We start from the raw sequence: 27,343 nt of genomic DNA on the forward strand, positions 1-27,343 counted from the left end.
AGAAGAAGAAGAAGAAGAGAAAAGAGGCATTGATATTCAACGGGTTTAATCGATCGGTTGAACGAAGTTGGGATGGCAACGGGTAAGAATATCTTATACCACCCGAAGAACCGTCTAAAGCGGGGAATCACGCTCCGTTCGGCGGCAAGAAGAAAACCGAAAGAAAATGGATTTTTATTTTTTTTTCGTTGTTGTAATAGTTAACAGGATGCGCATATTTACAAGGGCTATATTTATACGAACCTGTTATTTATTATTTTTTTTTTTTTCATCCTCTCTTTATGGAACAACACGATAAGAAGATTAGGGTACAGAGGAAGGAAGAAAAAAAAATGATCTTATTGCTTTGGTTATATCGATTATTGGTGATTCGTTTCTCCACCGGGGTTGGCTAAATGTTTTTTATACGCGGAATTCTTTTTTTTTTTTTAAATATATATATAGCCCCTTTTTTGAAGAGGGCAGCCATATATATACGTCGTCCCACTTGAACATAGAGCGGGCAAAAGAAAAAGGGAACTCTAATGGATCAGCTGTATGGAGCGTGGTTCCTGTGCAATATGAACGTCAACACCTTCAAACGAGGCGAAAGAAAAAAAGAAACAAAAAAAAAGGGACTTATACATAAAAATCGGACTAAAAGTCGACATAAAAAAAAAGAAGTTACATTTGCACCGACCTTACCGCACGCCATCTACACGTTTTGGTTTTTTTTCTTCCTAACTTTAGGGCAGTTTGACATTGACCAAATAGTCGCTGGACAACACGACAAACGACCAAAGTTTTTTTCGTGTTTCAGAAAATAAAAGAGGAAAATAAATTGATCAAATATGAACAGGTTGCCGTCACTCCAGTATATATACGTCGGTGAACGTTATCGATTTTTGTTGCCCCATGGCGGTGTGGACAATGTGCCAATGAATTCGTTCATTTATGTTTTTTTTTAGAAGAGGAAAAAAGGATGTAATACTCACGCAATTACATATCCAATAAAGTATCTTAAAAAAAGAGGCAATAACAAATGATGGACAAAATCTAAATGGCCTAGCGTTATGTAAAAGGAAGCTGATTATCTGTTGGGCGGGAATAAGAGTTATACACATCAAGGCTAGGCCAGAATCCCCCCCCCCCCCGTCTGTTTGAGCATATAACGTCGGCAGGAGGCACTCATTTGCATAGACGGTTGATGATGTAAACGATGTTAGTTTGCGCTCAGATGAAAATGATGAAAGCGAAAAGGATCTTGCAGAGCGGGAGGTTCGCTCCCCGTTTTCGGCGGGACTAACTAAAAATGAACGATACAACATCCCCCTTCCCGTCTCACGAAAGTTTTCGTTTTGATTGTGCAGAACAACAATCGGGTCGTCTGTTGTACGTTTTCATAGTTTTCTAGTATTGATTTCCCTAATTGACTCCAAGGTGTACATATAACAATAAGCAATATCGTTTGTCCAAAATTGGATGTCTAATTGGCTGCTTACCTGTAGCGGGATTCTTAACCTTAGGACAAGCTAGAGGATATTTAAATTCATCGCAAAGGATCTACACAAGGGAGGAGGGGAATAAAAGGCTGAGCCGCGGGATTGTACGTGCCAACAACCACGTACACACAACAAGTATAGCGGGATTGATTCAAACAATCAGCCAGGGTTTTTTTTTTACTCGTGAGAAGCTTTTCCGCATTTTTATTTTTTTTCTGCTTGAAAGATTTTTCTTAAAATGAAACGTGAAGCCGTTGTCTAAATAACCGGCTACCCTCATCCGCCCAGAGCGACTACCGTAGTCATTTTCTTTTGTTTTCATCCCGACCGCGGGAAATCAAAAGAAATGTGAATACGTTCATAATTGCATAGAGCTGCATGCAAATTTTGGGCGTGGTCGACCCTAAATGTTCTTTGTTTGTCAAAAGTGCAGCTCCCGGACATCGGATCTGTTTATCGATCCTATTCTTTATGAATCATTTCAAGTAAGAATTGATCTTTTATCGAATTGCTATATCTGTGCGACAGGCAGCCAGTGCATTTCTGATTATTTCCTGCAACGGTGTTTGAAGAACAAACTTGTTCCTCATTAGACACTGTACACTCCGTACATGCAAATTTTTTTCTGTGTAATTAAAAGAAGCCTCACAATCGCCGCCAGTAGTATTCAAATGCCCCGTTTAAAACTCCACCCATACATATACAGTTAACCTTCATGCATAGCGGTCGTGTTTTCTCATTTCGATTCCCCCCCTTTATGTTTTATATCTCATCCGTCTTTCGGGATCGACTTAAAAACATAAGACAAGCATAAGATAAAAAAAAAATTCCTGTTCTTTCATCTTGTGTAGGCACTTCTGGTTTTTCTATGAACGCGCCTTCATTCATCACCGGTTTTTGCCACCTAAATAACTTCTTGGATTTACATTTCTTTTTTTCTCGTATAAAAAAAAAAGGGTCATTGTCTCGATGTAAAACAAGCCAGTTGTTTGTTCGAAGTCAAACAGAGTGGACGTTTCCAGTGGATCTCATTCCACATCTTTCTTTGTAGTGCAAACGTCGTATACACTATTGGCTTGTTTGTTAGTTCATCTTCGTGCTAAATGATGGCTTAACAACTGGAACAATTTCTTTTGGATTGGGGAATCTTGTTGTTTTTGTTTTTTTTAAGGAAATGTTTTCGTTGTCGCATCTTATCGGTGCGCTCAGTATTTGGGGTGGTGTTCCAGCTTTACTCGTTTCTTATTTGATTTACTCGTCATTCGAAGACATTGATCCGGAAGGACCTATAAAGGATACCAAGGTAAACTGAACTGTACGAAGTCTGTATTTTTTTTTTCGCAAGAACTGAATTTCATTAGCATTTTGAATAGAAAGAAAAAAACAAGAACCTTAAGACAGAACTGGTTTTATTCAAATGTAGTTAGTTTCCCGTTAATTTCGGGTCGGACCCATATGTTTACCTCGAGGATCTAAGAATGTCTGTTCTCGTTCGAATCTCTAGACACACGCACAAAAAAAGAATGGGAAGAGATTGATCGATGTAACAAACTCACACGTTGTCTGCCACTTCATTTTCGTTTTTGTGATGCGCATTGATGATTTTCTGAAAACGATCTGCTTCTTCTATCCAGACATTCCGGACGGAATATGATTTCATCATCATCGGAGCAGGATCGGCCGGAGCGGTTGTGGCCAACCGGTTAACTGAGCAATCCAACTGGAACGTGTTGGTACTGGAAGCTGGAGGGGATGAAACCATCTTCTCCGATATCCCCGGCGCTGTGCAGTACCTCCAGCGCACCGACATTGATTGGCAGTATAAAACAGTGCCCCAGGAAGGTGCTTGTCTTGCTTTCAACGACAACAGGTAGATCTGTTTTTTTTTTTTTACAATTGACGTTGAATTAGAAATAATTGCATTGACACGGTGTAGGTGCAACTGGCCTCGCGGTAGAGTCCTCGGCGGCTCGTCCGTCCTCAATTACATGTTGTACGTCAGAGGGAATAAAAAGGATTACGACGAGTGGGAAAGAATGGGAAACACTGGATGGTCCTACGATGATGTATTGCCTTACTTTATCAAGTCAGAAGATAATCGCAATCCCTACATAGCAGACAATAAGGAATATCATGGAACAGGAGGTTACCTGACTGTCCAAGAACCGCCTTACATTACGCCACTTCTCAATGCGTTTATTGAAGCAGGCGTTGAAATGGGTTACGAAAATAAAGATGGCAACGCGGCAAGTCAGACAGGTGGCTTAAAATTCCGAGAATTAATTTAATATTACAAAAAAAAAAAAAGAAAATCTGTTTAACTGGTGCAATTCATTACAGGTTTCATGAAGGCTCAGGCAACTGTCAGGAGAGGGTCGCGATGCTCCACCTCAAAAGCTTTCCTGCGGCCTGCCCGCAAACGTCACAATTTGGACATTTCGAAACACTCGCTGGTGCACAAGATCGTTATCGATCCATCAACCAAGCAAGCGACAGCAGTGCGTTTCGAGAAGAAAGGTGTGATGTATCAAATCGAGGCCAAGAAAGAAATTATTCTGTCAGCCGGGTCGGTCAACAGCCCGCAGTTGTTGATGTTGAGCGGGGTAGGTCCAGCCGATCACCTCCAGTCGTTCGGCATTCCCGTCATTGCAGATTTACCCGTTGGCAATAACCTGCAAGATCACATTGCGTTGGGTGGCATGATGTTTACGGTGGACAAAGTAATTGAAATGCGTGAGACAGAGCGTGAATCACGTCTCCTAACGGCTCTTTTTGTTTGTTTTTTTTTGTTTTTTTTTGGCAGCCTTTCGCCGTGATGGACTTTCGGTACTTTACGTTCCCAGCCGTGCTGAATTATACAATCAATAGGGCTGGACCTTTGTCAACGTTAGGTGGTTGCGAGGGACTCGCGTGGGTCAATACCAAATACGCGGACGCAACTGGTGATTGGCCAGACATTGAATTTCACTTCGTTGCGGGAGCGCCTCCGTCGGACGGCGGCAATATCATTCGATACAATCACGGTGTCAAAGATTCTACCTGGAACGCGTATTACAAGCAGCTGGAACACAAGGACGCTTGGCAATTGATCCCCATGTTGCTGCGTCCCAAATCAACGGGGACTATCCGGCTGGCCTCTAACGATCCGTACACGGCCCCGCTGATTGATCCCAAATATTTCGATAACGTCCAGGATTTGAACGTTCTCATCGAAGGCACGAAGATCGCTTTAGCTCTGAGCAAAACCCAAGCTTTCAGCAGAATGGGGAGTAAGTTCTACGATAAGATTTTCCCCGGCTGTGAGGAGTTCACTCCGTTCACGGACGATTATTGGGGCTGCTTCATCCGCCATTATTCGTCCACTATTTATCATCCAGCCGGTACCTGCAAAATGGGACCTTCGTCGGATGACACAACCGTCGTTGATCCTCGATTACGAGTTCATGGAATTCAAGGATTAAGCGTGGTCGATTGCTCCATCATGCCAAACGTCGTTTCCGGAAACACCAACGCCCCTGCGGTATGATCCATTTCATTGAGTTTCATTGAATTATTATTCAAAATTGGCCCCCCTTTTTTTTTTTTTCTCAGATTATGATTGGAGAAAAGGCATCGGACATGATTAAAGAGGATTGGCTACTTAATAGAAACGCAGATTCTCAGTTGAACGATGCAGTTGATGAGATGGGAAGGGCAAATGTGGCCACATTAGAAGGAGATGGTGAAACAGACGTGTCAGAATCCAATTCATTGAATTGAAAATTTCCTAGCTCACCCCCTGTCATTTTTGTTGAAATTTATCGACGTGTCATACATGTTGAAGAATCCATTGAAGCGAGCAGCTTGTTTCGCTTCATAGGTCATACTCAAATTTTTTTATGTAAATGAATACCGGTGCACAATACTCAAGCTATGTCATCCGCAAACGGATAAGGATCAACTTGCCTAACCGCATAAATCGATTTTGTCCTCTATGAAAACAATAAAAGCCTGTCAATGGTTAATTATATTAACCTAATGCATTGATACTATTTCAACTGTTTTGTATGAAAATGAGACTATTGGTTCTCCGTGCGCGTTTTCATCTTGCGAATTTGATGCGACGTAACGTTCGATTACACTCGTTAATTTATTGTAGCGGTTCGTAAACTACCGTTTCGCAAGACGCTGTGATTCGAATGCCAAAAGCGATCGAGTAAACGAGTTTAACATGGAGCTCTGATTTCTTATAGAAGTGACAGACACCAAATGTTTCACGCACTTACAGGCCATCATTTTTATTTAAGGGTGCACACGAAAATAATTTTGAGTTTTAAAAAAGGAACTGTTTCTTTTGATCAGGTGCTATGTCGTCAGACTGCAACCTGTTGACTCTTAGCGATAGCTTTCTGATTCTCTTTGTAACACGACATTCTTATACCTGTTGAGCAAACCTTTTTCTCTTCAAATTGCTCGCTGACGACATTGACCTGGTTGCCCCATCCAAGTTTGCAACACGCTAGTTTTACGTATCCTTCTCGTTAACTACCCCTAAAATTTAGTTGTGCTTTTAAACTATATTCAAGAAAGCTGGACACGTCGATATCAAATAATCGCTTAAATGTGTTGACTTAGTAACACACTGAGGGCCCGTACAATTTGTTACGTTTATCAAACCGTGACTTGTGTAATGCGACGTTCGCAAGAGTACGAGGCATGCATTTAAAAGAAAAGAAACTGGAAAAAATTGTTGGGAAAAAAAATTCCGCGTGCCATTTCGTGCAAACGAAATATTAGAAATTCCTTACCGCCGCGAAAAAGAAAAGGAAATATTTAAAATGTCTAGTTCAAGCGGAGCCATGGTTTGCATTATCTGCATTTTCCCGATACAAACACACTTGCAATAATCAAACTATGCTGAACTGCATCAGCAATTTAAGTGGGCCAACTTCGTTAGTGCAGAGGCATTTTATTTCTCATAATTACGCAAATCAAAGTCAAGAGAAACTTTAGATGTTTGGTTAATGATTTTTCATTTGATCAACAACTACTTGGTGAAAACGAATGTGGATTCGATCAGGAGCTCCTCATTTCGCGGTAATTCCCCGTTAAGTAATTTTTCATGTTCTAATAGTTGCCCAGCTTGATTGGTATTTAAAGATAACCAGTTGACTGGTCTTCCTGTAAAACTCGATGACAAAGGGCGAGGTCGAAATATAGGGCAATAGTCCATGCACTTCTGGGAGACATATAGACACACATTCTATACAAATTTCGTCATCGTTAATTTTCTAAATGCGTTACTAAAGATGTGCAACATCTTTGCGTGTGACGTGCGCACACATCACGTAATTTTCCATCAAAAGTGTAGTGCATTTTTCGACCATGTTTGGATCTCGTTGAAACTGGATTGAAACATTGGACTCCCATTTCTGGTGGCCATTTTCATCTTGTATTTTATTTTAAATTATTATTTTTCTCCTTTGCGCCCCATCTGCCTTTGATTTCCCATTATTTTTACTCAGGGAAAAGGTCATCTCGTAGAGGTGGAAACCAGTTGTGGCTTCGAAGTCGAGCCGATCGGACGTAGCTGTAGTTTATTCGCCATGTCTTTGGCGCATTTGGTTGGATCAATCAGTTTGTGGACCGCTGTACCGTCGGTAGTACTCACGTCACTGGTTTTGAGTATCTTTGAAAGAAGCAATCCGGAAGGACGTGTCAGTGACACTAACGTAAGTTTTAATTATGATTATTCATGCAAAATTCTGCCTTGTTTTTTACATGAAAACATTCGTCTTGATGTCAATTATTTCTCTGACATTTTCCCGTTTTGCTTGACGATGAGAGACGAGCCGAGCAGAATTTCTAACATTAACTGCTTCGCAATTCTATATAGTTTTAACTCACTATGCCATCGATGTACCGGATTGAAACTCTTGTGAAATTTTAAAATGAAAAAAAAAAAAAGAAGAAGAAAGAAAGAAAACTGGTTTTTTTCAGGGAAGTTGAATTACCGTTAACCTGATAGACAATGTCGTTTCGGCGATGCTGGTTCGATGTCTACGTGAGACGGTGACATGGCCTTCATTCTATGTCCTAGAATTTTGTTGTTGCTCCTATGTATCTAGAAAAAAAAAATCCAAACAAAATTTTCACTGCTATCACTTACTTCAAACCCGTATAATTTTTTAGGAAAACAAATACTAGAATTAAAAACAAAAATCCTAATCAGCGAGTGGGGCGTGTCCCAATCACGCTACAAAATGTACCGTTAAATCTTGAATTTTTTCTTTTCAAAGCAGTTTAACCAATTCATCATTAAAGATATTATGTCGAGACCTTTGTTTATTACAATTTTTCTCTTCCACCTCCAGGAAATCAAAATCGAATATGATTTCATCGTCATTGGAGCGGGATCGTCTGGAGCTGTTGTGGCTAACCGGCTCACTGAGGTAGCTGACTGGAAAGTGCTACTATTAGAAGCTGGAGGAGATGAAACAATCGTATCGGATATTCCAGCAACGGCCTTCTATCTCCAGCGTACCAACATCGACTGGCAATACAGAACAGTGACCCAAACTGGCTCGTGCCTTGCTTTCAACGACAACAAGTAAACTCATTCACAAACGAAAATGAAAGGTATGGCAATGCAAATATCCGTTCGCGTTTCTCTCACGGTGCAGGTGCAACTGGCCGCGAGGTAAAATCCTCGGTGGCTCGTCCGTCCTCAATTACATGTTGTACGTCAGAGGGAATAAAAAGGATTACGACGATTGGGAAGACATGGGGAACACTGGATGGTCTTTCGCTGATGTCCTGCCTTATTTTATCAAATCGGAAGACAATCGAAATCCGTACTTGGCAGCCAACACGGAATATCACGGGACGGGAGGGTACCTGACTGTTCAAGAACCGCCGTTTAGCACACCACTTATTGGGGCCTTCATACAAGGTGGCCTAGAGCTGGGCTATGAGCATGTCGATTGCAACGCAGCTCAGCAAACAGGTTGCTAATGTTTGGAGTGTCGTCCATCGTTCGATTATGTAAATGAACGATTTTTCTAGGATTTATGAAGGCTCAAGGAACTATCCGCAGAGGATCACGATGTTCAACGGCCAAAGCCTTCCTGCGGCCTATACGTGACCGTCCCAATTTGCACATCTCGATGAATTCACTCGTCCACAAGATCGTTATTGATCCGGAAACTAAACAAGCCACAGCTGTCCGTTTTGAGAAAGACGGACAAATCTATGTAGTTGAAGCTAAAAAAGAAATCATCCTGTCAGCGGGAGCAGTCAACACTCCTCAATTATTGATGTTGAGCGGAGTAGGTCCTGCCGATCACTTACAATCGTTTAATATTCCAGTGATTGCGGATCTTCCAGTAGGTGACAATCTTCAGGACCACATTTCGTTGGGTGGCATGGTGTTTACCTTCGATCACGTAATTCTAAATTTGTAAACAATGTTTTTACGTTATGATAATGAATTGAACTTCATTTTTGAAGCCTTACAGCGTAATGGACGCGCGATATTTTAACATCCCGTCGATTTTGAATTGGACTATCAATGGAGTTGGCCCGTTGACCACATTGGGTGGGGTCGAAGGTTTGGCTTGGGTCAACACAAAATACGCGACGGGAAAAGATTGGCCCGACATTCAATTTATGTTTGTGGCTGGAACGCCGACTTCCGATTTCGGTTCCATAGTGAAAGCCAATAACGGCGTCAGAGACGAAGTCTGGGACGCGTACTACAAACCCATAGAAGGAAGAGACACATGGCAAATCATTCCGAAATTACTTCGTCCGGAATCAACAGGAACCATCCGGCTGGCATCAGCTGATCCTCACACCGCCCCGTTAATCGATCCGAAATATTTCGAAAGGGAACAGGACCTCAAAGTGCTCATCGAGGGAACGAAGATCGCCTTGGCTCTGGGTAAAACGCAAGCGTTTCAACAAATCGGGACTAAATTTTACGACGCCATTTTCCCCGGATGCGAGGCGTTCACTCCGTTCACGGATGACTACTGGGGCTGCTTCATCCGTCATTATTCGTCCACCATTTATCACGCGTCTGGTACCTGTAAAATGGGCCCGGCGTCCGATAAGACGGCCGTTGTCGATCCCACGTTGAAAGTTTATGGAATTAAAGGACTTCGTGTTATCGATTGCTCCATCATGCCTAAAATCGTATCAGGCAACACTAATGCTCCAGCGGTAAGTTAAACTTAAAAAAAAAAAATGAGATCGCAGTCTTTAAAATGAAAATCGGTTGTTGATTTCTTACAGATTATGATTGGGGAGAAAGGTTCAGATTTAATTAAAGCAGACTGGCCGCTGAGCAAACGAGAGAACGCAACAGATTCTCAGTTTGAACAGGCGGTGCCTCTTCACGTCGATGAGTTAAACATTGGCGAGAACTTCGTTAGCAGTTGAATCAAAACAAGTTTGGCCGTTCCCGGTGTCTCGTTGCGAAATTGACCAATCGATCTTTTACGATTTCATTTGTCGTTAATTTATTTATATGTGCGTCATACCTCATCGTGTTGCAAAAATGCCCCGGCTGGTCCATTTCAACCAAATGATTCATTAAATCCTGATTAATGTTTTCTTTTTTTAATATTTATTATTTCTCGGAGGAAGCGATTCGTTTTAGTAAATCAGCCACTGGATGAAAAACGAATTTTTATTGGCATCATTATTCTCTGGCCATCTTTAAGATATATTTATAAGCACGTCTTGGTAGGATAGCAATTACACAGTGATGCCGTGTAGTGTGCTCTTGGCTTAAAGTTAAGCTACCCCATTGGCTTCAATTACTTGTTGCATTTTTTTTTGGAGGGGAATGTACTCGAAAACCCTCATGTCTGCAAGAGCGGACGGCGAATTATGCTTCATTAGAATATTATCCCGAAGTTGGATCCCTCGGGATAAACGGTTGCATACATTTGGCTTCGATCGGGATAAAACACGCACACGAAAACTATTGAATGGGCCGGATTTACTTCATAAAAAAAAACACACTAAATTCGGATATCCCGTTTTTTGCTGTCATATTGGGCCGACCTTCGGATGAACTCTATAAGAGGCTGATTGTAAACAACGTTAGAAGTGGACTCCTTTCATAACGCCTTCTCAATCGAAGAGCTATTCTCATCCGGTGCGTACCCGGGGTACAATTGATCGTACCCAAGATCTCAGTCAAATCGCTAGTCCAAATCCAGAAGTTGTGCACACAACTCCATGATACGACTGTTAGAGCTGCATTCCATTAATGAATACTCAGTGAACTTGCTTCCCATTGTTGCAAAATTTCTTTTTTTTTCGTTCCAGAATGTTTGATAGTTAAGGGTCGGCCTTGATTGGCATTTGATGAAGTAGATAAGCAAATAGGAAAAGTTTGGCTTCCTGAAGAGGTAAAAAAGAACCAGTCCTGCAAGAAAAGAGCCTGCAAATTAGGAGCAACATTCATAGTCATCTAATTAAATTCTTTTTTTTTTCTGTTTTGTTCTTTTATTTTCTAAGGGTAGGAACCAGATGATAAATATCGACGACTAGTACACAATGCCACAAAATGCTTGATTTGTTACGAATGTCAATCGAATCTTAAACTGACTCCACTCGAAATTTGCATAACATTCATTTATTTAAAAAATAACAATTTTGAATTCTCCTTCCCTCCTTATATTTCATTATTTACTGATTGGCTTAAACACGTATTTTGTTATCTATATTAACGAAACCCTTTGAGCTATGGATTTCAAAAATATTTTAATAAATTCCTTTTTCTTTTCGAATTCAACTTTCCGATGTTCGTGATGTTGGCCCTAAGGGTATAAAAACAAGTTTGACCAGTTCCAACGAAACCTGCACACGCATGCAAATAAGCACAGCCAATGCATACATATCAGGCCAGCTTTGATCTTTTTGGTTGCCTGTTGCTGCTACTAATCTAAAATGGGGATTCAGAACCGGATTACTTATTAATCTACGTCCCGACGCTCAGCCCAGTGGATGGTCTTGAATATATTTTTTCTTACTGGTCTGTTGTCAGTTGGCTGTTCACTTGCGACCAGTGATAACATGTCGCTTACACAGATCGTCGGCAATCTGAACTTGTGGATATCGTTCCCTGCCGTTTTCCTCTACTATTTGTTCTACAGTTCATTTGAAAGGGACGATCCGGAAGGCTACGTGACCGATGCCGAGGTAATAATTGTGTGAGTGTGAACAAATGATCGACACTAATGTTCAGTTATCGTGAGAGTTAATTCAATTTCGAAAAAGAGCCGATTGCCACTTGTGCGGTATTTCGTTGATGTAAATCGATTTTCATTTGATGGCCGCTGTTTGGAGCTGTGAAAAGCTTTAAGTTGGAGTCAACGGGTACTTTTACCTGTTGACTTGTCGTCTAGCCACACCCATTTGAACTTCTGGTCTACGTGCCCCTCTCACGCTTTGCCATTCTCGCGAGTCCCAACGTAACACAAAACTCGTTTTTCTTCGTGCATGATGCAGTGGTATCGATATGTATATAGCCTTGAGATACCACCATCAGTCTCTTTTGGCGATCCAACTGAAAGACAAGGCAGTGACTAGGGTTGCCCAAGTCACGTACGCTTTAATAGAGGAATTTCTTTGAAAACGTTTCGACATTTTTGGCACGACCAAATCTCGCTCGTTTAAGGCAAATCAATCGTACGATTTCCTGATTATTTTCATTTAAGGTTGTAAGAGGTAGAATGCGAATTTTTTACATCAGGTTTTGTCGTTAAGGTGTTTCTGTTATGTACTTCCGGGATGGAAGATTTCAGTTAATGATGATTCAATTTTTTTTTGCATTTAGAATATTCTAACCGAATATGATTTCATCGTCATTGGAGCCGGATCGGCGGGAGCTGTTGTGGCCAACAGGCTGTCTGAGGTGTCTAACTGGAACGTGCTGTTACTGGAAGCTGGCGGAGATGAAGGATTGATGACGGATATTCCAGGAGCTGTGCAACTCCTTCAGCGTACGAGCATCGACTGGAAATATCGAACGGTGGAACAAACAGGGGCGTGTCTTGCATTCAACGATAACAAGTAAAAAATCATTCATTTCCAATTTTTTTTTTTTTTTCAGCAATTACACCTTGTGTTCTGTGTAAATAGATGTAATTGGCCGCGCGGCAAAGTACTGGGAGGCTCGTCCGTCCTTAATTACATGTTGTACGTGAGAGGCAACAAGCGAGATTACGATTCGTGGGCCGCTGCCGGCAATACCGGATGGTCCTACGAAGATGTTTTACCTTATTTCAAAAAATCCGAAGATAATCGCAATCCTTACATAGCCGCCAATACAAAATATCACGGAACAGGCGGATACTTAACGGTCCAGGAACCGGCGTGGACCACTCCGCTTGCCGCCGCTTTTGTCGAAGGTGGCGTTGAAATGGGCTATGAAAATAATGACGGCAATGCTGCCAAGCAAACAGGTACACCTCATTATAATGAGACGTCCCATCCATTTAAAATTGACGTTAAACGAATACTTTTCCGATCAAAGGCTTTATGTTGATCCAAGCAACCAACAGGAGAGGGCATAGATGTTCAACGGCCAAAGCCTTTTTGCGACCCATTCGCCATCGTCCGAACTTGCACATTTCAATGCGTTCTCACGTCCACAAGATCATTATTGATTCTGGAACTAAACAGGCGACTGCTGTCCGTTTCGAGAAGAAGGGGCAAATATACCAAGTCAATGCAAAGAAGGAGATTATCGTGTCAGCGGGATCGGTCAACAGTCCTCAATTATTGATGTTGAGCGGAGTGGGTCCAGCCGATCACCTCCAATCGCTTGGTATTCCGGTGATTGCTGATCTTCCAGTAGGTGATAATCTCCAAGATCACATCGCGTTAGGAGGCATGGTGTTTACCGTGGATAAGGTAAACTCTTTTATGTTTGAGGAAAGACGACAGCAATTGATTTTTGAATTTTTAAAGCCTTTCGGTTCAACAGAAGCACGTTATTATACTTTGCCTGCGTTCCTCAAATATATGGTGAATTCATCAGGTCCATTAGCATCGCTGGGTGGGTGTGAGGGTTTGGCTTGGGTCAATACAAAGTACGCCGATCCTTCTGAAGACTTCCCGGATATCGAGTTCCACTTTGTTTCTGGAACGCCAGCGTCTGACAGCGGGCGATCTATTCGTTTCAACAACGGCGTCAGAGACGAGATCTGGGAAAAGTATTACAAGCCGATTATGGACAAGGACATGTGGCAAGTGATCCCCATGTTACTTCGTCCGGAATCGACTGGAACTATTAGACTGGCTTCAACCGATCCGCGCACGGCCCCGCTTATCGATCCGAAATACTTCAGTAAAATACAAGATCTCAAGGTGCTCGTTGAAGGAACGAAAATCGGCTTGGCCCTCAGTAAAACAGAAGCTTTCCAGAAACTTGGAAGTAAATTTTACGACGCCATCTTTCCCGGTTGCGAGGCGCACACTCCATGGACGGATGATTACTGGGAATGTTTCATCCGCCATTACTCTCAAACGATTTACCATCCAGCCGGCACCTGCAAAATGGGCCCGTCTACGGATCCAACAGCCGTCGTTGATCCGACATTGAAAGTTCACGGAATTAAAGGATTGAGGGTGGTCGATTGTTCCATCATGCCCAACGTCGTGTCCGGCAACACTAACGCTCCAACGGTACGTGAATTTAAAAGGCTGTTTACTTGTTTCAGTTTGTTTTGATCACATATTCGAATTTTTTCATAGATTATGATAGGAGAAAAAGCATCGGATATGATCAAAGCAGATTGGCTCTTCATCAAGTGAAAACAACAAGCAATTTTTATGCATACGCTCAAGAACGTGATGGAACCGTGATCGAATTCACAGTCAAGAGGAAACAAAGTACCAGAGTTCCATGTTACGAAAATTCCTCTAAAAAAAACTTTACATTCTCGGTACGATATGACGTCACTGTCCTGGATAACAAGCCAACATGTTTTCAATTTGTACAATTATTTTTATAATGTGAGCGCAATTATGGAACGCGCAAATGTTTGAATCATTTCTAAAACAAATAATTCGTTTGATTTTTTGTGAACGCTTTGTCGAATGGAGAGCCATTTATCTCAGGGGTCCTCATTTCGGAAATGTTGAAATAATCACTTTAAAAAAAAAATTAATGTTTCCTATTAGTTTGAATTGCGTTTTGTTGCTTCTGGAGCGCGAAGTCTAATCAATCGTTCAAACAACTTGACCTACATCAATGGAAGTGAATAGTCAGGCTCGGTTTATTCTACTGGAACATAATAATCCTGTCGATTTGCATAAATTCTTAAGAAATAAACGAAGGCCAAGTGACATTTTTCCCGATTAAGAACGTGTAAACAACTAAGAAAAATGCCGAGTCACGCTGATGAAGGAAATTTGCATTACTTGTGCGTCTCACCTTCCGTTGAGGTGACCCCTTCGAGAACCTTTTTTCATTCACCGTCTTTCCTATGGATCAAAAAGTTTAACGACTTTGACCCAAAACAAGAGGTAAATCTGTTTTCAAAGGATCGTCTTTGTTTTAAACCCTTTTCTAACGTACAGCCACAACTCTAGCCCAGACAGTTGATTTTCTTTCGTTTCGTCTTCTTCATTGTTATTCTTATCGCCCTTTTAGGTTATCGTAACGCTTGAGAATGCCGGAAGGCTCTTAAGAAAAGAGGGATGAATAGTTTAGAAAAAGAAAAGAAAAAAAAAAACACGGGGAGAAGGTCATTGCCAGCTTGTTGCGTCAGGTCCAAACCCGTTGTACACACACACGCACACGGCATTCAGGTTTTTCTACATTGAGAACTCGTTCGCCAGTTGTTGAAGTTTGTTCGGCACCGCAAGTCTAAGACTGTCGTCCGGGCAGGTTTTCCCGACGAAAATTGTACCAGTAGACCATATATAGTTTTGCTTTTTATTGTTTATCAAGTGGATCGACATGCCTCTAACGCAGATTTTCGGCAACCTCAGCTTATGGGCTTCCTTACCAGCGTTTGTTCTCTACTACCTGTTCTACAGCTCGTTCGAACGTGACAATCCCGAAGGCCGCGTCACTGACACCAAGGTAAATTTATTCGTCCATTTTCTGGTTCTAATAAATTTCATATTACGTACAATCTATACTTCAAATAGTTTGAAAAAAAAGTTTTAAGAAGTAGGTCCATGCCTCACATCAAAGCTCTTACGTGGGTCCCGTTATTAAATGAAACCTACTAGGCATTTTTCCCAAAGCAATCGACAATTGCCTTCGTCCGCATCGAGAGTCTAAGAGGCGCACGCGTAACTCTAGACATTCTTTGCAAAACACTTAAATTTGGCAAAGACATCCCTTGAGTTTTCCCTCCTACGTACTCAAACGAAATGCAAAAAGAACAATTTTCTGTGTAGCCAGCACTTAGTTGCGCAATTGGGACGAGACGATGAGTCTGTGTCACCTCGTGCCTTTCTTTTCCCTGTTTTTGCAGTCCACCCAAATATGAACAGCTATAACAACACATTTTATGGTGAGACCAAGGCACCGTTAGCACACTAGGGGAAAACAAGCGTTTCCTAGTGTTTTCTTGTAGGTTACACATAAAGAATTCAGTTAACCAACAGAACCTCAAAGAAAAATAACCAGATAAAAATTCCTTTTCTCCATGGGACGTAAAAGGCAACTGTTTGTCCAATCTCTTCCTGATGTTGACGGAGATTATTGCGCCGTTCGTTATTGAAATGACCAACGGTATTTCTTACACGTTTTATTTTCTTTTTGGCTAGTCATGTGTGTCGTCTTAAAACAAAGTACTTATGTCTAACAAACTTTAAGTTCTCCTTGTTTCCTCATAGACTTTCCTGAGTGAGTACGATTTTATCGTGATCGGAGCTGGATCGGCCGGAGCTGTTATTGCTAATCGACTGACGGAAGTATCTGACTGGAAAGTGCTACTATTAGAAGCTGGAGGAGATGAAACAATCATCTCCGATGTCCCTGGAACGGTCCAATATCTTCAACGTACCAACATCGATTGGCAATACAAAACAGTGGCCCAATCTGGGTCGTGCCTTGCTTTCAACGACAACAAGTAAACTCATTCACAAAAGAAATGAAAACATATGGCAGCGTAAATATCCGTTTCGTGTTTCTCTCACGGTGTAGGTGTAACTGGCCACGAGGCAAAGTACTAGGTGGCTCGTCCGTCCTCAATTATATGCTTTACGTCAGAGGAAATAAAAAAGATTACGACGACTGGGCAGCTTTGGGGAACACTGGATGGTCTTTCGACAATGTCTTGCCTTATTTTATCAAATCGGAAGACAACCGGAACCCGTACATTGCAGCCAACACGAAATACCACGGGACGGGAGGGTATTTAACCGTACAAGAGCCGGCGTACACGACGCCCCTTGCCACAACGTTTGTCGAGGCCGGCGTCGAACTGGGCTACGAAAATAACGACGGCAATGCTGCCCAGCAAACAGGTGCCGTTTTTCATTGAATTTTTAAAGCCTCTCACGTCTTACATAATGTCCTATTTGAATAATTGGGTTGCAAGGCTTTATGTTGGTTCAGGCCACCAATAGAAGAGGGCACAGATGTTCGACGGCCAAAGCGTTCCTGCGGCCCGTTCGCAATCGTCCAAACTTGTCCATCTCCATGCATTCAAGGGTCCTCAAGATAATTATCGACTCGTCAACTAAACAGGCCACAGCTGTTCGCTTCGAGAAATCCGGCAAAATCTACGAAATTAAAGCGACTAAAGAAATCATCCTGTCAGCTGGATCGGTCAACAGTCCACAGCTATTGATGTTGAGCGGAGTCGGACCGGCAGATCACCTCAATTCGTTGGGCATTCCCGTTATAGCCGATCTTCGTGTGGGTGACAATCTCCAAGATCACATCGCGTTAGGAGGCATGGTCTTTACCGTAAACAAGGTGTACATTGTTTTAATGTAATCACACTTAAAGCACACACGCCAATTGTGTTTGCTTTTCTTTTTTAGCCCTTTGGATCACTGGAATCGCGATACGTTACCCTTGCCACCTTTCTGAATTACACAATCAATTCCGCTGGACCCATGGCGTCGTTAGGTGGTTGCGAGGGCCTTGCGTGGGTCAAAACAAAATACGCAGACAAAACGATTGACTGGCCCGATATCGAGTTTCATTTTGTTTCTGGAACGCCCGCCTCCGATAGCGGCTATTCTATCCGCTACAACAATGGCGTTAGAGACGATATCTGGGAAAAGTATTACAAGCCAGTTGTGAACACGGACATGTGGCAAGTGATCCCCATGTTACTTCGTCCGGAATCGACTGGAACTATCCGGCTGGCCTCTAGCGATCCGTACACGGCCCCGCTGATCGACCCGAAGTACTTTGACAAAATTCAGGACTTGAATGTGCTCATCGAAGGCGTGAAAATCGGACTGGCGTTGAGCAAAACGGAAGCGTTCCAGAAAATGGGGACGAAATTTTACGACAAAATTTTCCCCGGTTGCGAAAGCTACACTCCGTGGACGGACGCTTATTGGGGATGCTTCATCCGCCATTATTCGTCCACCATTTACCATCCAGCCGGCACTTGCAAAATGGGTCCGTCGACAGACCCAACAGCTGTCGTTGATCCCACATTAAAAGTGTACGGAATTAAAGGTCTGCGTGTAGCTGATTGCTCCATTATGCCGAAAGTCGTGTCGGGCAACACCAACGCCCCTGTGGTATGCAAATGTTTTGCTCTTCCATCCTCATAAATTTGACTTAATTTTTCTTTCATTTCCCCCGTGTAGATTATGATCGGCGAGAAAGCCTCCGATTTAATCAAAGCCGATTGGCCACACAATAAAGATAACGTCATTACTGAACACATTCTAGACAAGAAGTCGTCGAAGAAGAAGAAAATGAAAGTGAAGCATATTTGACGGATGTAGCCAAAATAATTGCGTTAAATGGGGAGAAAGAGAATGGTTTCCTAATCTCTCAGTGATGCAAGCTCCAGCGGAGCAGCAATCGCCCAATTGTTTGTTTAACCAATTGAAACGTTGCCCTTTTTATTTAAAAAAAACCTCTACAATCAGTCAGTTTTCAATGTTTATCAACGTTTCCTCATTTATTTATTAACAGCCTTCATCTCATCGATCCATACTATTTTTCCCACTCGTTTGAAAGTCTACCCAAGTACTTCCAACTAGTGTCTCTTGTGTTCCAGACAACGTTCGATTGACAGTGTCTTTTGTTCCAGTTCAACAAGGCGAAATCGTTTTACATTAAATACAATTCGCCTGGCATTTCAACTTTTGTTTTACAGTTTGGCTAGCGCATCATGAAGTTGGATCCTCGCGTTCAATAGTTCTATCTGACACTTTCGTTCGGTATGTGTAATCATGTGTCAAAGACCTTTGCTTCTGTACTCGTACATAAGATCTGGGAATCCGTTGGCTGTCTTGATGCATGTTAAACTGACACGTGAGATTAATGCGAGCAAGACGTGCACAAGACAAGTCCTCGTTTGACACGCATTTTACAGGTTGTCAGAATGCGTGAAACTCGATTGATTACAAGTTGGCAAGACCTCGTTATCCCACCATTGAACTCCTAGTCCACTTTTAGTTGTTTAAATTCTTTTTATTTCCATTTAAATTGTCATTATAAAAGTCCGTTTATTACTCTTGTTGCATAACGGAATTTTTTGTTTTAAGGAAAAAGTAAGAAACATTCTCTAGATAACAAATCGACTTGCCCGTCCGTTATCGCTGAAAGCTTGACAATGGTGAACATCATAGCCTGTGGATTATTATCGACGAGGCCCTTGGGTGGAAAAATTCTATGGTGTTGTTCCTATATGAACAGCGCTGTCTTCGTTCTCTACCCGCTATTCGGATGTCTTTAGGAGTTAGCTTTGCTTTTTTTTTGAACCAAATCGTTTGGAACCAGCCAGAAGTGGCTCCCCAGGCTTCAGCGATTATTGGCTTGGGCAACTCACGAACGAGATAACAATGGCTTTTAACCTTTCAAACGTCGTGAGCGTTTGGGTCAATTAAAACATTAACTTTCTTTTTTATCAAATGGGATGTGCGCTTAATTGGATCAAAATGCTATTTACACACACACGCACACAAACAGAATATTTCCTGCATTGGTTTTCATGGTCAACGAGTCAATGGCCAATGTCCATTTGTCTAGACTTGTATGAACAATACCGGACATTTGTGATTGACTCGGTTTGTACATTTGCCAAGCCAAGGGCGTCATCGGTTAGTTATGTTTGTTCTATCAATCGTTTGTCTTAAAAAAAAAACAAACGAGAGCAGTCAATGTGTCCAATGTACTGAGTAATCCGTGTAAGCAATCCATAATAGATGTCGTGACGTAATCTTATCGTTCGACTTCCTTATCTTATGTTATTCTTCCACTCGCTTGCATTTCGACTTGATCAGTTGTCTCTGTGCAACCGAGGTAGTTATTAACTCACAGTTTTCCGGCTAGAAATGACCGACGTATTGGATCCGCATCCGAGTGCTTTTGTGGCCATGGCGAACGAGACTGACAATCGTAAAAAGCCGAACGTCCGTGTCGAGACACGGCCTCGTCTTGAAACCAGCTTCATTCCTGTACCCGGGACGAACGATGAACAGTTTCAAAAGGATTTTCCGGCCTACACGGGTGGACTAGTTTATTCGAATCCCGGCCAATATGTCGTGATGCCAGAGTATTCCAAAAAAGCTGAAATCGTTTACAATTTGAAGCCCCGGCCAGACGATGTCTACATCCTCACCTTCCCGAAATGCGGTAAGCATAAAATGGGTTAAACTATAAGAATGAACTGATGTGCTTTACTTTGACACGTTAGGTACAACTTGGATGCAAGAACTCGTTTGGTTAGCTATTCACAACTGTGATTTCGAGAAAGCTAAAACTCCGCTCAACATTAGATCCCCTTTTCTAGAGTAACACATTTTTTATTTGAAATTATTTATTGCAGCCATCGATTTTCAATTTTTGCCGTGTGTCGCAGGATGAACTACATGTTACCCAAAGTCTTGACCGACAAGTACGAAAGGGACGCCATTGTTTAGTATGTCCTTTTAAGATCACATCAATCCTGTTTTTTTTATTGATTATGGGTTTTTCTGTCACGATCAGTCAGACGGGCATACCCGGCATCTCGAAATTCTTGGAGATTCTCGACTATTGGAATTTAAGAGATGTCTTGAGACCGCACGTTAAGAAATTAGTGAACATGGTATGCGGTCACGTCATGCGCGATGTTGAAGAAATGGAACAAATGAGTGAAACGCGAATCATCAAGAGCCACTTGCCTCTCTATTTACTCAATCCCGAGCTACTCAACACTAGCAAAGTAAATTCTTTTTTTGTTTTAATTGCCTTATTTTTCGTAAAGAAAATCGTGCTGTATTTCGCGTGTGGTGCTCCTCGAGTTCATCAGCCACTCTCTTTTTGGTGTATTTTCTTTCTAGGGGAACATTTTGACTTTCTAATATATCCTTGAATTGTATGTACAATGGTCAGGTGGTTTACGTTGCACGGAATCCCAAAGACGTCCTCGTCTCGTACTTTCACTATCACAAGTTGATTCACTTTCATCAGTTCACCGGTGACCTGGAGACCTTTGCCGACTATTTTATGTCCGACAAAGGTATGCTACACGTGTGGCTATTTTCGTATTCATTGAGAGAACCCGCCTTGGCCCTACAGACACAATTTCATAAAAAAAAAACCTTAAGTAGGCAGTTTAAAAAGAAAACACATTTCTTTTCTTGGCTTTTTCTTTTTATGAAGTATACGCTTCGCCATTTTTCCCTCATTTAATGGATGCCTGGAGCAAGCGCCATCACCCAAATATGCTTTTCGTTTTTTACGAAGACTTGAAACGGGTATGTATAAAGACCTTATGAGTCATAACGATGTATCTTCTACGCAGGAATGTTTTGCTTTCTCGTACACTATGCAAATAAGTTGTAAAACAAAAAGAGCAACGAATGAGAACTCACGTCTCTTCGTGATTTCCTCAGGATTTACGAGGAGAAATTCAGAAGGTGGTCCGTTTTCTGGGCAAGTCTGTCAGCGAGGAGCAATTGACGAAGCTTACAGAGCACCTACGAGTCGACCAATTCGCCAAAAATGAAGCCGTTAACTACGAAGTTTGCAAGGAATTGGGTTTCATGAACAACAGCGGCCACTTTATACGTAAAGGTAATTTTTCAAAATGAAAAAGGATAAACTGTGTATAACTCTAAAAATGAATCCGTTGCCTAATCTTCATGATCAGGTAAAACAGGCGATTGGAAAAACCATTTTTCTCCCGAACTGAATGCCAGGATCGACCTGTGGATTGAATCAAATCTCAAGGGCACCGACTTGAGCTTCATCACAGAGTTAGATCAGCAAGACTGATCCACCGACAAAGGCAAATTAGTATTGTTTCTCTTCATCTCAGCCACCAACTGGCTATTTTAGCTCTCTCTCAAAATAAATTAAAAAAAACACACCATTTATCGCATTCCACGGTTTGCGGACCTACTTTCATTCCCTCCTCCCCTCATACTACGCCGGATAACGTTTACATTTGACCGCCTTAAAAAAAAATATATATATATTTAGGTGACTCGAGATTAGGCTGAAAGTGAGCTATAGTTATGAGCCATTGTTTAGTGACCTATGAATCCCTCGTTAGATTGGAAACGCTTTGTAATTAGATGTGTGCGCTACCTCCAGTTAACAATCTACGAAACGATTGGTGTACCTGTTCGTTCCCATCGCTGTCAGCTGCCTCGAGGCTGTAGGTGACTCTGCCACCGACAGAGAAAACATTCAAACTTTTCGTTTAGCTGCGAGGAAGGTTACCTGTACTGGGAGAAACTATCGCACTATGTTACATGTGGACTTTCCGGTCACTTGCTGCCACTATTTAAACACTAGTGGTTGTTCTTTTTATGTTTCTTAACAAGTGGATCCATCATTTTTAACTATCCCGAAAAATCGCTTGACTGACACACGTCTACGCTCTTCTTTTTTTAATGTTTTACGGTTGCTCATTACAGGCAGTGAAACATGTGCGATGCGGTTCCACAATTTCTTACATCATTCTAAAAACATTTCAGGCTGAAAATGTTGTCAAAACAGCTGCCATTTCGCGTATATGTGTATAGGGCAAGTTGGCGTAACAACGTAAGACACGACATCAATAGGGTACAACTTATAATGTTACGAAACATTGACTGCGCACCAAGTTGAGGGCTCAATTTATCTCAGTCTGGGAGTTTCTCGTTCAACATTTTTTTAAAAATTTGACTAACGAAATGTCATGGGATTCCGAGAACTTGCGCGTTCCCCTAGAAGTTGGTGACAACCTTTTTACAATGTACACCAATTTTCAATCGCTTTATCATTATTCTTTTTTTTTCAAAATCAAATACTTTTTCCGAGATTCTAATGTTTGTTTTCCACGAAGCGAGTACAATGAAGGACGCAATTGCGGTTTAGTACGTTAAGAAGACCAGCCGTTCACTAAAATAGATAATGTACGGCAAATTTGATTATAAATAAGCCACACCTTCTTGAAAACCCTAAACGTGAAAGCAACTGAAAGCTCTTCTGTGCCGCTGCTTGTGAAAATGGAACCTTGAAACGTCCGTAGACCTCCCCCTTTTTCCCACCCGCCTTCCCTTTCAAATTCAGCTTCCGCAGGAGTAGAGGTCCCACTAACGATGCATAAAACTGGCCACCACTTTGACAATTACTTTACTTTTCCGTTGGGAGCCTTCAATGAGCAACAGTCAGCAATGCCTGCCCAAGAGACTAGCAACGTGACTGGAGGACGCCATCCGCTTAACGTCACGTTTATTCCAATTCCTGAAACGCTTCCAGAGGATGGACAATTCCGTCAGGATTTCCCGTCGTACACTGACGGACTGGTAGAAGCCTCGCCAGGTGGATACATCACGACCACTCAAGTATTTGCCGAAAACGCAGAAAACATTTACAATCTGAAACCGCGGCCAGACGATGTGTTTGTTCTTACCTTCCCAAAATCAGGTAACTCGAAATTTGTTTAGATTTACGCGTGTTTTTGAATCATTTGTTTTTCGTCTCTTAACTATTTAGGGACGACATGGACGCAAGATCTCGTGTGGCTGCTGATGAACAATTGCGATTTCGAGCGATCGAAAATCCCATTAGTGATCCGTTCACCATTTCTAGAGTAAGTGCTGCTCATTAAAGCGGAGCATATGATTAAAAAGATTTGCAATTCTTGTTTTTCCGTTCAATTCAGGATGAATTATTACGTGCCGAAAGCCTTGCAAGAGAAATACGAACGTGACGCTATCGTTAGGTTTGTTATTGATTTCTATATAGACTATTTTGTATACGATCGATATGTGAAACAAAAACTGAGCTGCATTTCTGTGTGGAACGTGCCTTCGTAGCAAAATGAGGTTGCCAGCGTTTCTCGTCGATCTGATGTACCGCTTTAACATCATGGATGTGGTGCGGCCAGCAGTTATGAAAATTATGAACCTCGTCGTTGGAGAGGCCGTGCGCGATTTGAACCAGCTCGAACGCATGAAATCACCGAGGGTCTTCAAAACTCATTTGCCTCTTTACTTGCTTCACCCAGAATTGCTAGAAACCAGCAAGGTATGTGCGTAACGATTTAAAATAAAGATTAAAAGACAAAGGGTCTGAGTAATCGAGGCTACTTTCACATTTTGTTTTGTAATGGGTGGGGATCGATACAATTATAGGTCGTTTACGTAGCCCGTAATCCGAAAGATGTCATCGTGTCCTACTTCCACTTTCACAAATTGATGAATCAACACAAATTTACAGGCGATCTCGAATCCTTCGCCGACTACTTCATGAAAGACAGACGTACGTCGCTACAACAATGTCATCAAACATTCAAATTGCATTCTCACATATTTGATTTGTTTGCTAGTGTACTCTTCGCCGTATTTCCCGCATTTGCTTGACGCTTGGACTAAAAGACATCATCCCAATCTCCTGTTTGTTTTCTACGAAGATCTCAAACGGGTACTTTCTTGCTGCAATTATGTTTTTAACATTTAATGACCGCTGATTGTTCGAAGGATTTGAGAGGTGAAATCGTGAAAATTGGACGTTTCCTCGGGAAATACCCGAACGAACATCAGCTCAATCGTATGGTTGAACATTTGCGCATCGACAAGTTTGCCAAGAACAAGGCAGTCAATTTTGAGCATTACAGGTGGTTGAACTTTATGAGCGCCGACGGTAAATTCATTCGCAAAGGTAAGGGACTTTTTTGTCATTGCTGCACCATTTTACCGTTCCATACGGCAATTAACGTACGTGGTAATTATACAGGTAAAACCGGTGATTGGAAGAATCATTTTTCGCCGGAGCTCAACGCCCGAATCGATGATTGGATGAAGGCCAATCTCAAAGACACTGACTTGAGTTTCATTACAGAACTTGAGCAACAAGATTAATCGTCATCACATCTAACGCATAAAAACAAATTACATAAGAACATATCACTCTATTAACATTTTTATTCTATAGCATTCCACGCAATATTCATTGTATACACAATTTATCGCTAAATAAATGGATCTCCTATCGAACTAGGTTTTCTATTTTGCATAAGTTTCTTTCGCCATACTTTTCGTATCTCTCGTACTGAGTCTAGGTCACGATATGATCATTTTTGTTGGAAAAAGGAGCACTGCAGGGCTCACGTGAACACGCCATAATGGGGCATGTCAAGGTTTAGACTAAACCAGACATTGCGTATTTTTATATCGAACTGGAATGCAGCGTATCCACGTTCTTTTTCATATCCAGACCCTAGACACATCAGTTGAAAGGCGTGGTTCCAAGAACTTATACTGGCCAGACATTTACGATTCATTTCCATTCATCTTTAAACGGCCGTGAGAAATACTCTACCCGAATGTATGTCATGCTTTTCGTTTGCCTTTTGTGGGGTTCATCGTTCCCGAATTTTCTACTAACACTAGTAGATTGCACCTTCTCTAGAGTTGGGTCACCTCTCACAATTGTAGAACTTTGCAGACCAGACAATGCAGCCATAGAGGCTTTTATCCATTCATTCAAGTTAGAAAAGGATGACTGCTTTCTTCTATAAAGAACTGCTAGAAAACTATGTACTTCTTCTCTTAGCTGTGAAAGAAAGATTGTGTGCAGGTGTTTATGACTTTTGTTTACACAAAGAGAAACGAGCTAAAGCTACTTTCATTTGTGTGCATTTCCTTTTCTTAATGTTTAGTGACAACATTTTTGTTTGTCGTGGTAAAATTACGGCCTACTCTTCTTATGATGACGTTCGGTAAAATGCAACAGGTCACTTAAGGCTAGGGATGCTATAAAACGCTGTGTTTCTTGCGGTCGACGTACAATAATCGAGAAAGTGAACAACAAATAGATAACGCGCAAAATTGAGGACAAAAGACGGGTGTGAAAATTTTCTTTTTCATGCCTATCGGCCTGAAAATTTAGGGCAGCCAACAACTTTCCCGTGTTTGTTTTACGTGTTTGGATTTTTCGATATAAAAAAACCATACGTAACTTGTTACAGAGTCAGTGACCCAATAAAAAGTGCACTTTTTTAAAGTGCACTTTTTATTGGGTCACTGACAGTATTTACATTAAGAACGACAGCCCGATGAAGTGGCCGACCTTTTCTATTCAAATACGGAACAAGTTTCACCTCCCAAGTACTTGTCTCTTTCACCTTTTAATTTTTGCCTCTATTTCTACTGTTGGACAGGTGTATTAATATTCATGACTGGCTATTAGACATCACTTGCATGGGCATATGTTGTTCAGTCACGCAAAAGCTATTATTGCCAGGTGCTGTTTATTGACCGATGGTGGTTTCCACCGACGCGGAAAGCGCGAAATCATGCCGATATATTGATCATATTATACTATAAAATGTTGCAAATGGTTATTGCGCGTGTAAATTGACACCAGTTTACAACCGCGTTGAAATATAAACCGGTTCACAAGGTGTTCCGGAGTTATGGCGTTTGATAGCACGAGTTTCTCTCTGTCAAATCAATCTAATCATTTCACGTGTACATTTAACAAGATTGGCGAAAAAAGGGAAAATTTGCGAGTCGGGCAAACGTGTCGAAATAACGGACGTGGTGTAAAAAAATTTAACGGTTGCGTACATCGTACGATTTAAGGGGAAAAGACTAAGTATATTGTCTTCTATGATTTATGTTCCTGATAATGGCTATACTTTCCTGTTATATGCAGCTCAAACAGATTAGGCTGCACAACTATAAGCTGCCGACCTTTAGTAGATTGCCACTACTAATCCATCCAGTAATTGAACGGCACCACCCACGTGAAATTTCTATTAGTTGTTCAAATTCAAAGTGGTGCAGCTAAAAGCCTTCTGATTTCATTTTATTTGAAAATCTGTATAATTAAAGAGAAAATTAATATTTTTATTCAGAATCAGAGTTCTAATTTGATTGTAGCTGGTTAGGTTTCATTGATTTTAAGTCAAAATTTTAAGTGTGGCATTTTTTCAAGAAAAAATCGGGCTAAAACAATAAGCCCGACCAAACAAGCCCGACAAATCAAGCCCGACTTTTTTTATTTTTTCCCCCCTGAAAAAAAACAAACAAAAAAAAACAAGATATTGCTCTGAGAGACTTCGATTTTAAAATAAACGAGGATCACGACAATTGATTTCGTTTTTAGGTGAGACTTATATTTTTTTCAAATATTTAAATTCAAATTTGTCATGTGAAACCCATGTCCACTTATTGATGCACGTTTCATTTTAGCATTGTACAGCGCCTCTGAAGCCCGAGGA

At 41.5% G+C, this 27,343-nt stretch overlaps 7 protein-coding genes across 7 annotated transcripts in view; 6 read left to right on the top strand and 1 right to left on the bottom strand.

The window, feature by feature from the left end:
- Positions 1–27,343, bottom strand: part of LOC130703613 (sodium-dependent nutrient amino acid transporter 1-like) — a 71,913-nt gene that overhangs the window by 22,200 nt on the left and 22,370 nt on the right. The gene's annotated exons all lie outside the window — the stretch shown is intronic.
- Positions 2,630–5,255, top strand: LOC130703615 (glucose dehydrogenase [FAD, quinone]-like). Its single transcript, XM_057525046.2, has 6 exons — positions 2,630–2,784; positions 3,116–3,351; positions 3,418–3,740; positions 3,822–4,201; positions 4,285–5,001; positions 5,073–5,255. Exons 1-6 carry the CDS (start codon positions 2,656–2,658, stop codon positions 5,238–5,240), a joined length of 1,953 nt encoding a protein of 650 aa, XP_057381029.1. The 5' UTR covers positions 2,630–2,655; the 3' UTR covers positions 5,241–5,255.
- LOC130704166 (glucose dehydrogenase [FAD, quinone]-like) lies at positions 7,031–9,902 on the top strand. The gene is made up of 6 exons (XM_057525636.2): positions 7,031–7,192; positions 7,835–8,070; positions 8,144–8,466; positions 8,526–8,905; positions 8,970–9,683; positions 9,756–9,902. Exons 1-6 carry the CDS (start codon positions 7,067–7,069, stop codon positions 9,900–9,902), a joined length of 1,926 nt encoding a protein of 641 aa, XP_057381619.1. The 5' UTR covers positions 7,031–7,066.
- LOC130704167 (glucose dehydrogenase [FAD, quinone]-like) lies at positions 11,539–14,443 on the top strand. The gene is made up of 6 exons (XM_059496411.1): positions 11,539–11,675; positions 12,313–12,548; positions 12,618–12,940; positions 13,012–13,391; positions 13,449–14,165; positions 14,235–14,443. The coding sequence occupies exons 1-6, from the start codon at positions 11,550–11,552 to the stop codon at positions 14,292–14,294; spliced, it is 1,842 nt and encodes a 613-aa protein (XP_059352394.1). The 5' UTR covers positions 11,539–11,549; the 3' UTR covers positions 14,295–14,443.
- LOC130703616 (glucose dehydrogenase [FAD, quinone]-like) lies at positions 15,398–18,553 on the top strand. The gene is made up of 6 exons (XM_057525047.2): positions 15,398–15,570; positions 16,335–16,570; positions 16,645–16,967; positions 17,042–17,421; positions 17,490–18,206; positions 18,276–18,553. The coding sequence occupies exons 1-6, from the start codon at positions 15,445–15,447 to the stop codon at positions 18,405–18,407; spliced, it is 1,914 nt and encodes a 637-aa protein (XP_057381030.1). The 5' UTR covers positions 15,398–15,444; the 3' UTR covers positions 18,408–18,553.
- LOC130703627 (sulfotransferase 1C3-like) lies at positions 19,925–21,992 on the top strand. The gene is made up of 8 exons (XM_057525060.2): positions 19,925–20,274; positions 20,336–20,432; positions 20,501–20,560; positions 20,629–20,845; positions 21,016–21,142; positions 21,286–21,380; positions 21,519–21,699; positions 21,776–21,992. The coding sequence occupies exons 1-8, from the start codon at positions 19,974–19,976 to the stop codon at positions 21,898–21,900; spliced, it is 1,203 nt and encodes a 400-aa protein (XP_057381043.1). The 5' UTR covers positions 19,925–19,973; the 3' UTR covers positions 21,901–21,992.
- On the top strand, positions 23,199–25,112 carry LOC130703625 (sulfotransferase 1B1-like). Its single transcript, XM_057525059.1, has 8 exons — positions 23,199–23,541; positions 23,611–23,707; positions 23,780–23,839; positions 23,934–24,144; positions 24,252–24,378; positions 24,446–24,540; positions 24,597–24,777; positions 24,853–25,112. The coding sequence occupies exons 1-8, from the start codon at positions 23,214–23,216 to the stop codon at positions 24,975–24,977; spliced, it is 1,224 nt and encodes a 407-aa protein (XP_057381042.1). The 5' UTR covers positions 23,199–23,213; the 3' UTR covers positions 24,978–25,112.

The sequence above is a fragment of the Daphnia carinata genome, chromosome 8 (genome assembly GCF_022539665.2).
Source record: "Daphnia carinata strain CSIRO-1 chromosome 8, CSIRO_AGI_Dcar_HiC_V3, whole genome shotgun sequence".
Taxonomy (NCBI): Eukaryota; Metazoa; Arthropoda; class Branchiopoda; order Diplostraca; family Daphniidae; genus Daphnia; species Daphnia carinata.

Coding starts and splice junctions, on each gene's coding strand:
- LOC130703616 (XM_057525047.2), top strand. CDS start 15,445: ATGCCTCTAACGCAGATTTTCGGCAACCTCAGCTTATGGGCTTCCTTA. Junction 16,571..16,644: donor CTTGCTTTCAACGACAACAA/GTAAACTCATTC, acceptor CTCACGGTGTAG/GTGTAACTGGCCACGAGGCA. Junction 18,207..18,275: donor GCAACACCAACGCCCCTGTG/GTATGCAAATGT, acceptor TCCCCCGTGTAG/ATTATGATCGGCGAGAAAGC.
- LOC130704166 (XM_057525636.2), top strand. CDS start 7,067: ATGTCTTTGGCGCATTTGGTTGGATCAATCAGTTTGTGGACCGCTGTA. Junction 8,467..8,525: donor CAACGCAGCTCAGCAAACAG/GTTGCTAATGTT, acceptor CGATTTTTCTAG/GATTTATGAAGGCTCAAGGA. Junction 8,906..8,969: donor TGGTGTTTACCTTCGATCAC/GTAATTCTAAAT, acceptor TCATTTTTGAAG/CCTTACAGCGTAATGGACGC.
- LOC130704167 (XM_059496411.1), top strand. CDS start 11,550: ATGTCGCTTACACAGATCGTCGGCAATCTGAACTTGTGGATATCGTTC. Junction 12,941..13,011: donor CAATGCTGCCAAGCAAACAG/GTACACCTCATT, acceptor TTCCGATCAAAG/GCTTTATGTTGATCCAAGCA. Junction 14,166..14,234: donor GCAACACTAACGCTCCAACG/GTACGTGAATTT, acceptor ATTTTTTCATAG/ATTATGATAGGAGAAAAAGC.
- LOC130703627 (XM_057525060.2), top strand. CDS start 19,974: ATGACCGACGTATTGGATCCGCATCCGAGTGCTTTTGTGGCCATGGCG. Junction 20,275..20,335: donor CCTCACCTTCCCGAAATGCG/GTAAGCATAAAA, acceptor TTGACACGTTAG/GTACAACTTGGATGCAAGAA. Junction 21,700..21,775: donor CGGCCACTTTATACGTAAAG/GTAATTTTTCAA, acceptor CTTCATGATCAG/GTAAAACAGGCGATTGGAAA.
- LOC130703615 (XM_057525046.2), top strand. CDS start 2,656: ATGTTTTCGTTGTCGCATCTTATCGGTGCGCTCAGTATTTGGGGTGGT. Junction 2,785..3,115: donor GACCTATAAAGGATACCAAG/GTAAACTGAACT, acceptor TCTTCTATCCAG/ACATTCCGGACGGAATATGA. Junction 3,741..3,821: donor CAACGCGGCAAGTCAGACAG/GTGGCTTAAAAT, acceptor AATTCATTACAG/GTTTCATGAAGGCTCAGGCA.
- LOC130703625 (XM_057525059.1), top strand. CDS start 23,214: ATGCATAAAACTGGCCACCACTTTGACAATTACTTTACTTTTCCGTTG. Junction 23,542..23,610: donor TCTTACCTTCCCAAAATCAG/GTAACTCGAAAT, acceptor TTAACTATTTAG/GGACGACATGGACGCAAGAT. Junction 24,379..24,445: donor CTACTTCATGAAAGACAGAC/GTACGTCGCTAC, acceptor TTTGTTTGCTAG/TGTACTCTTCGCCGTATTTC.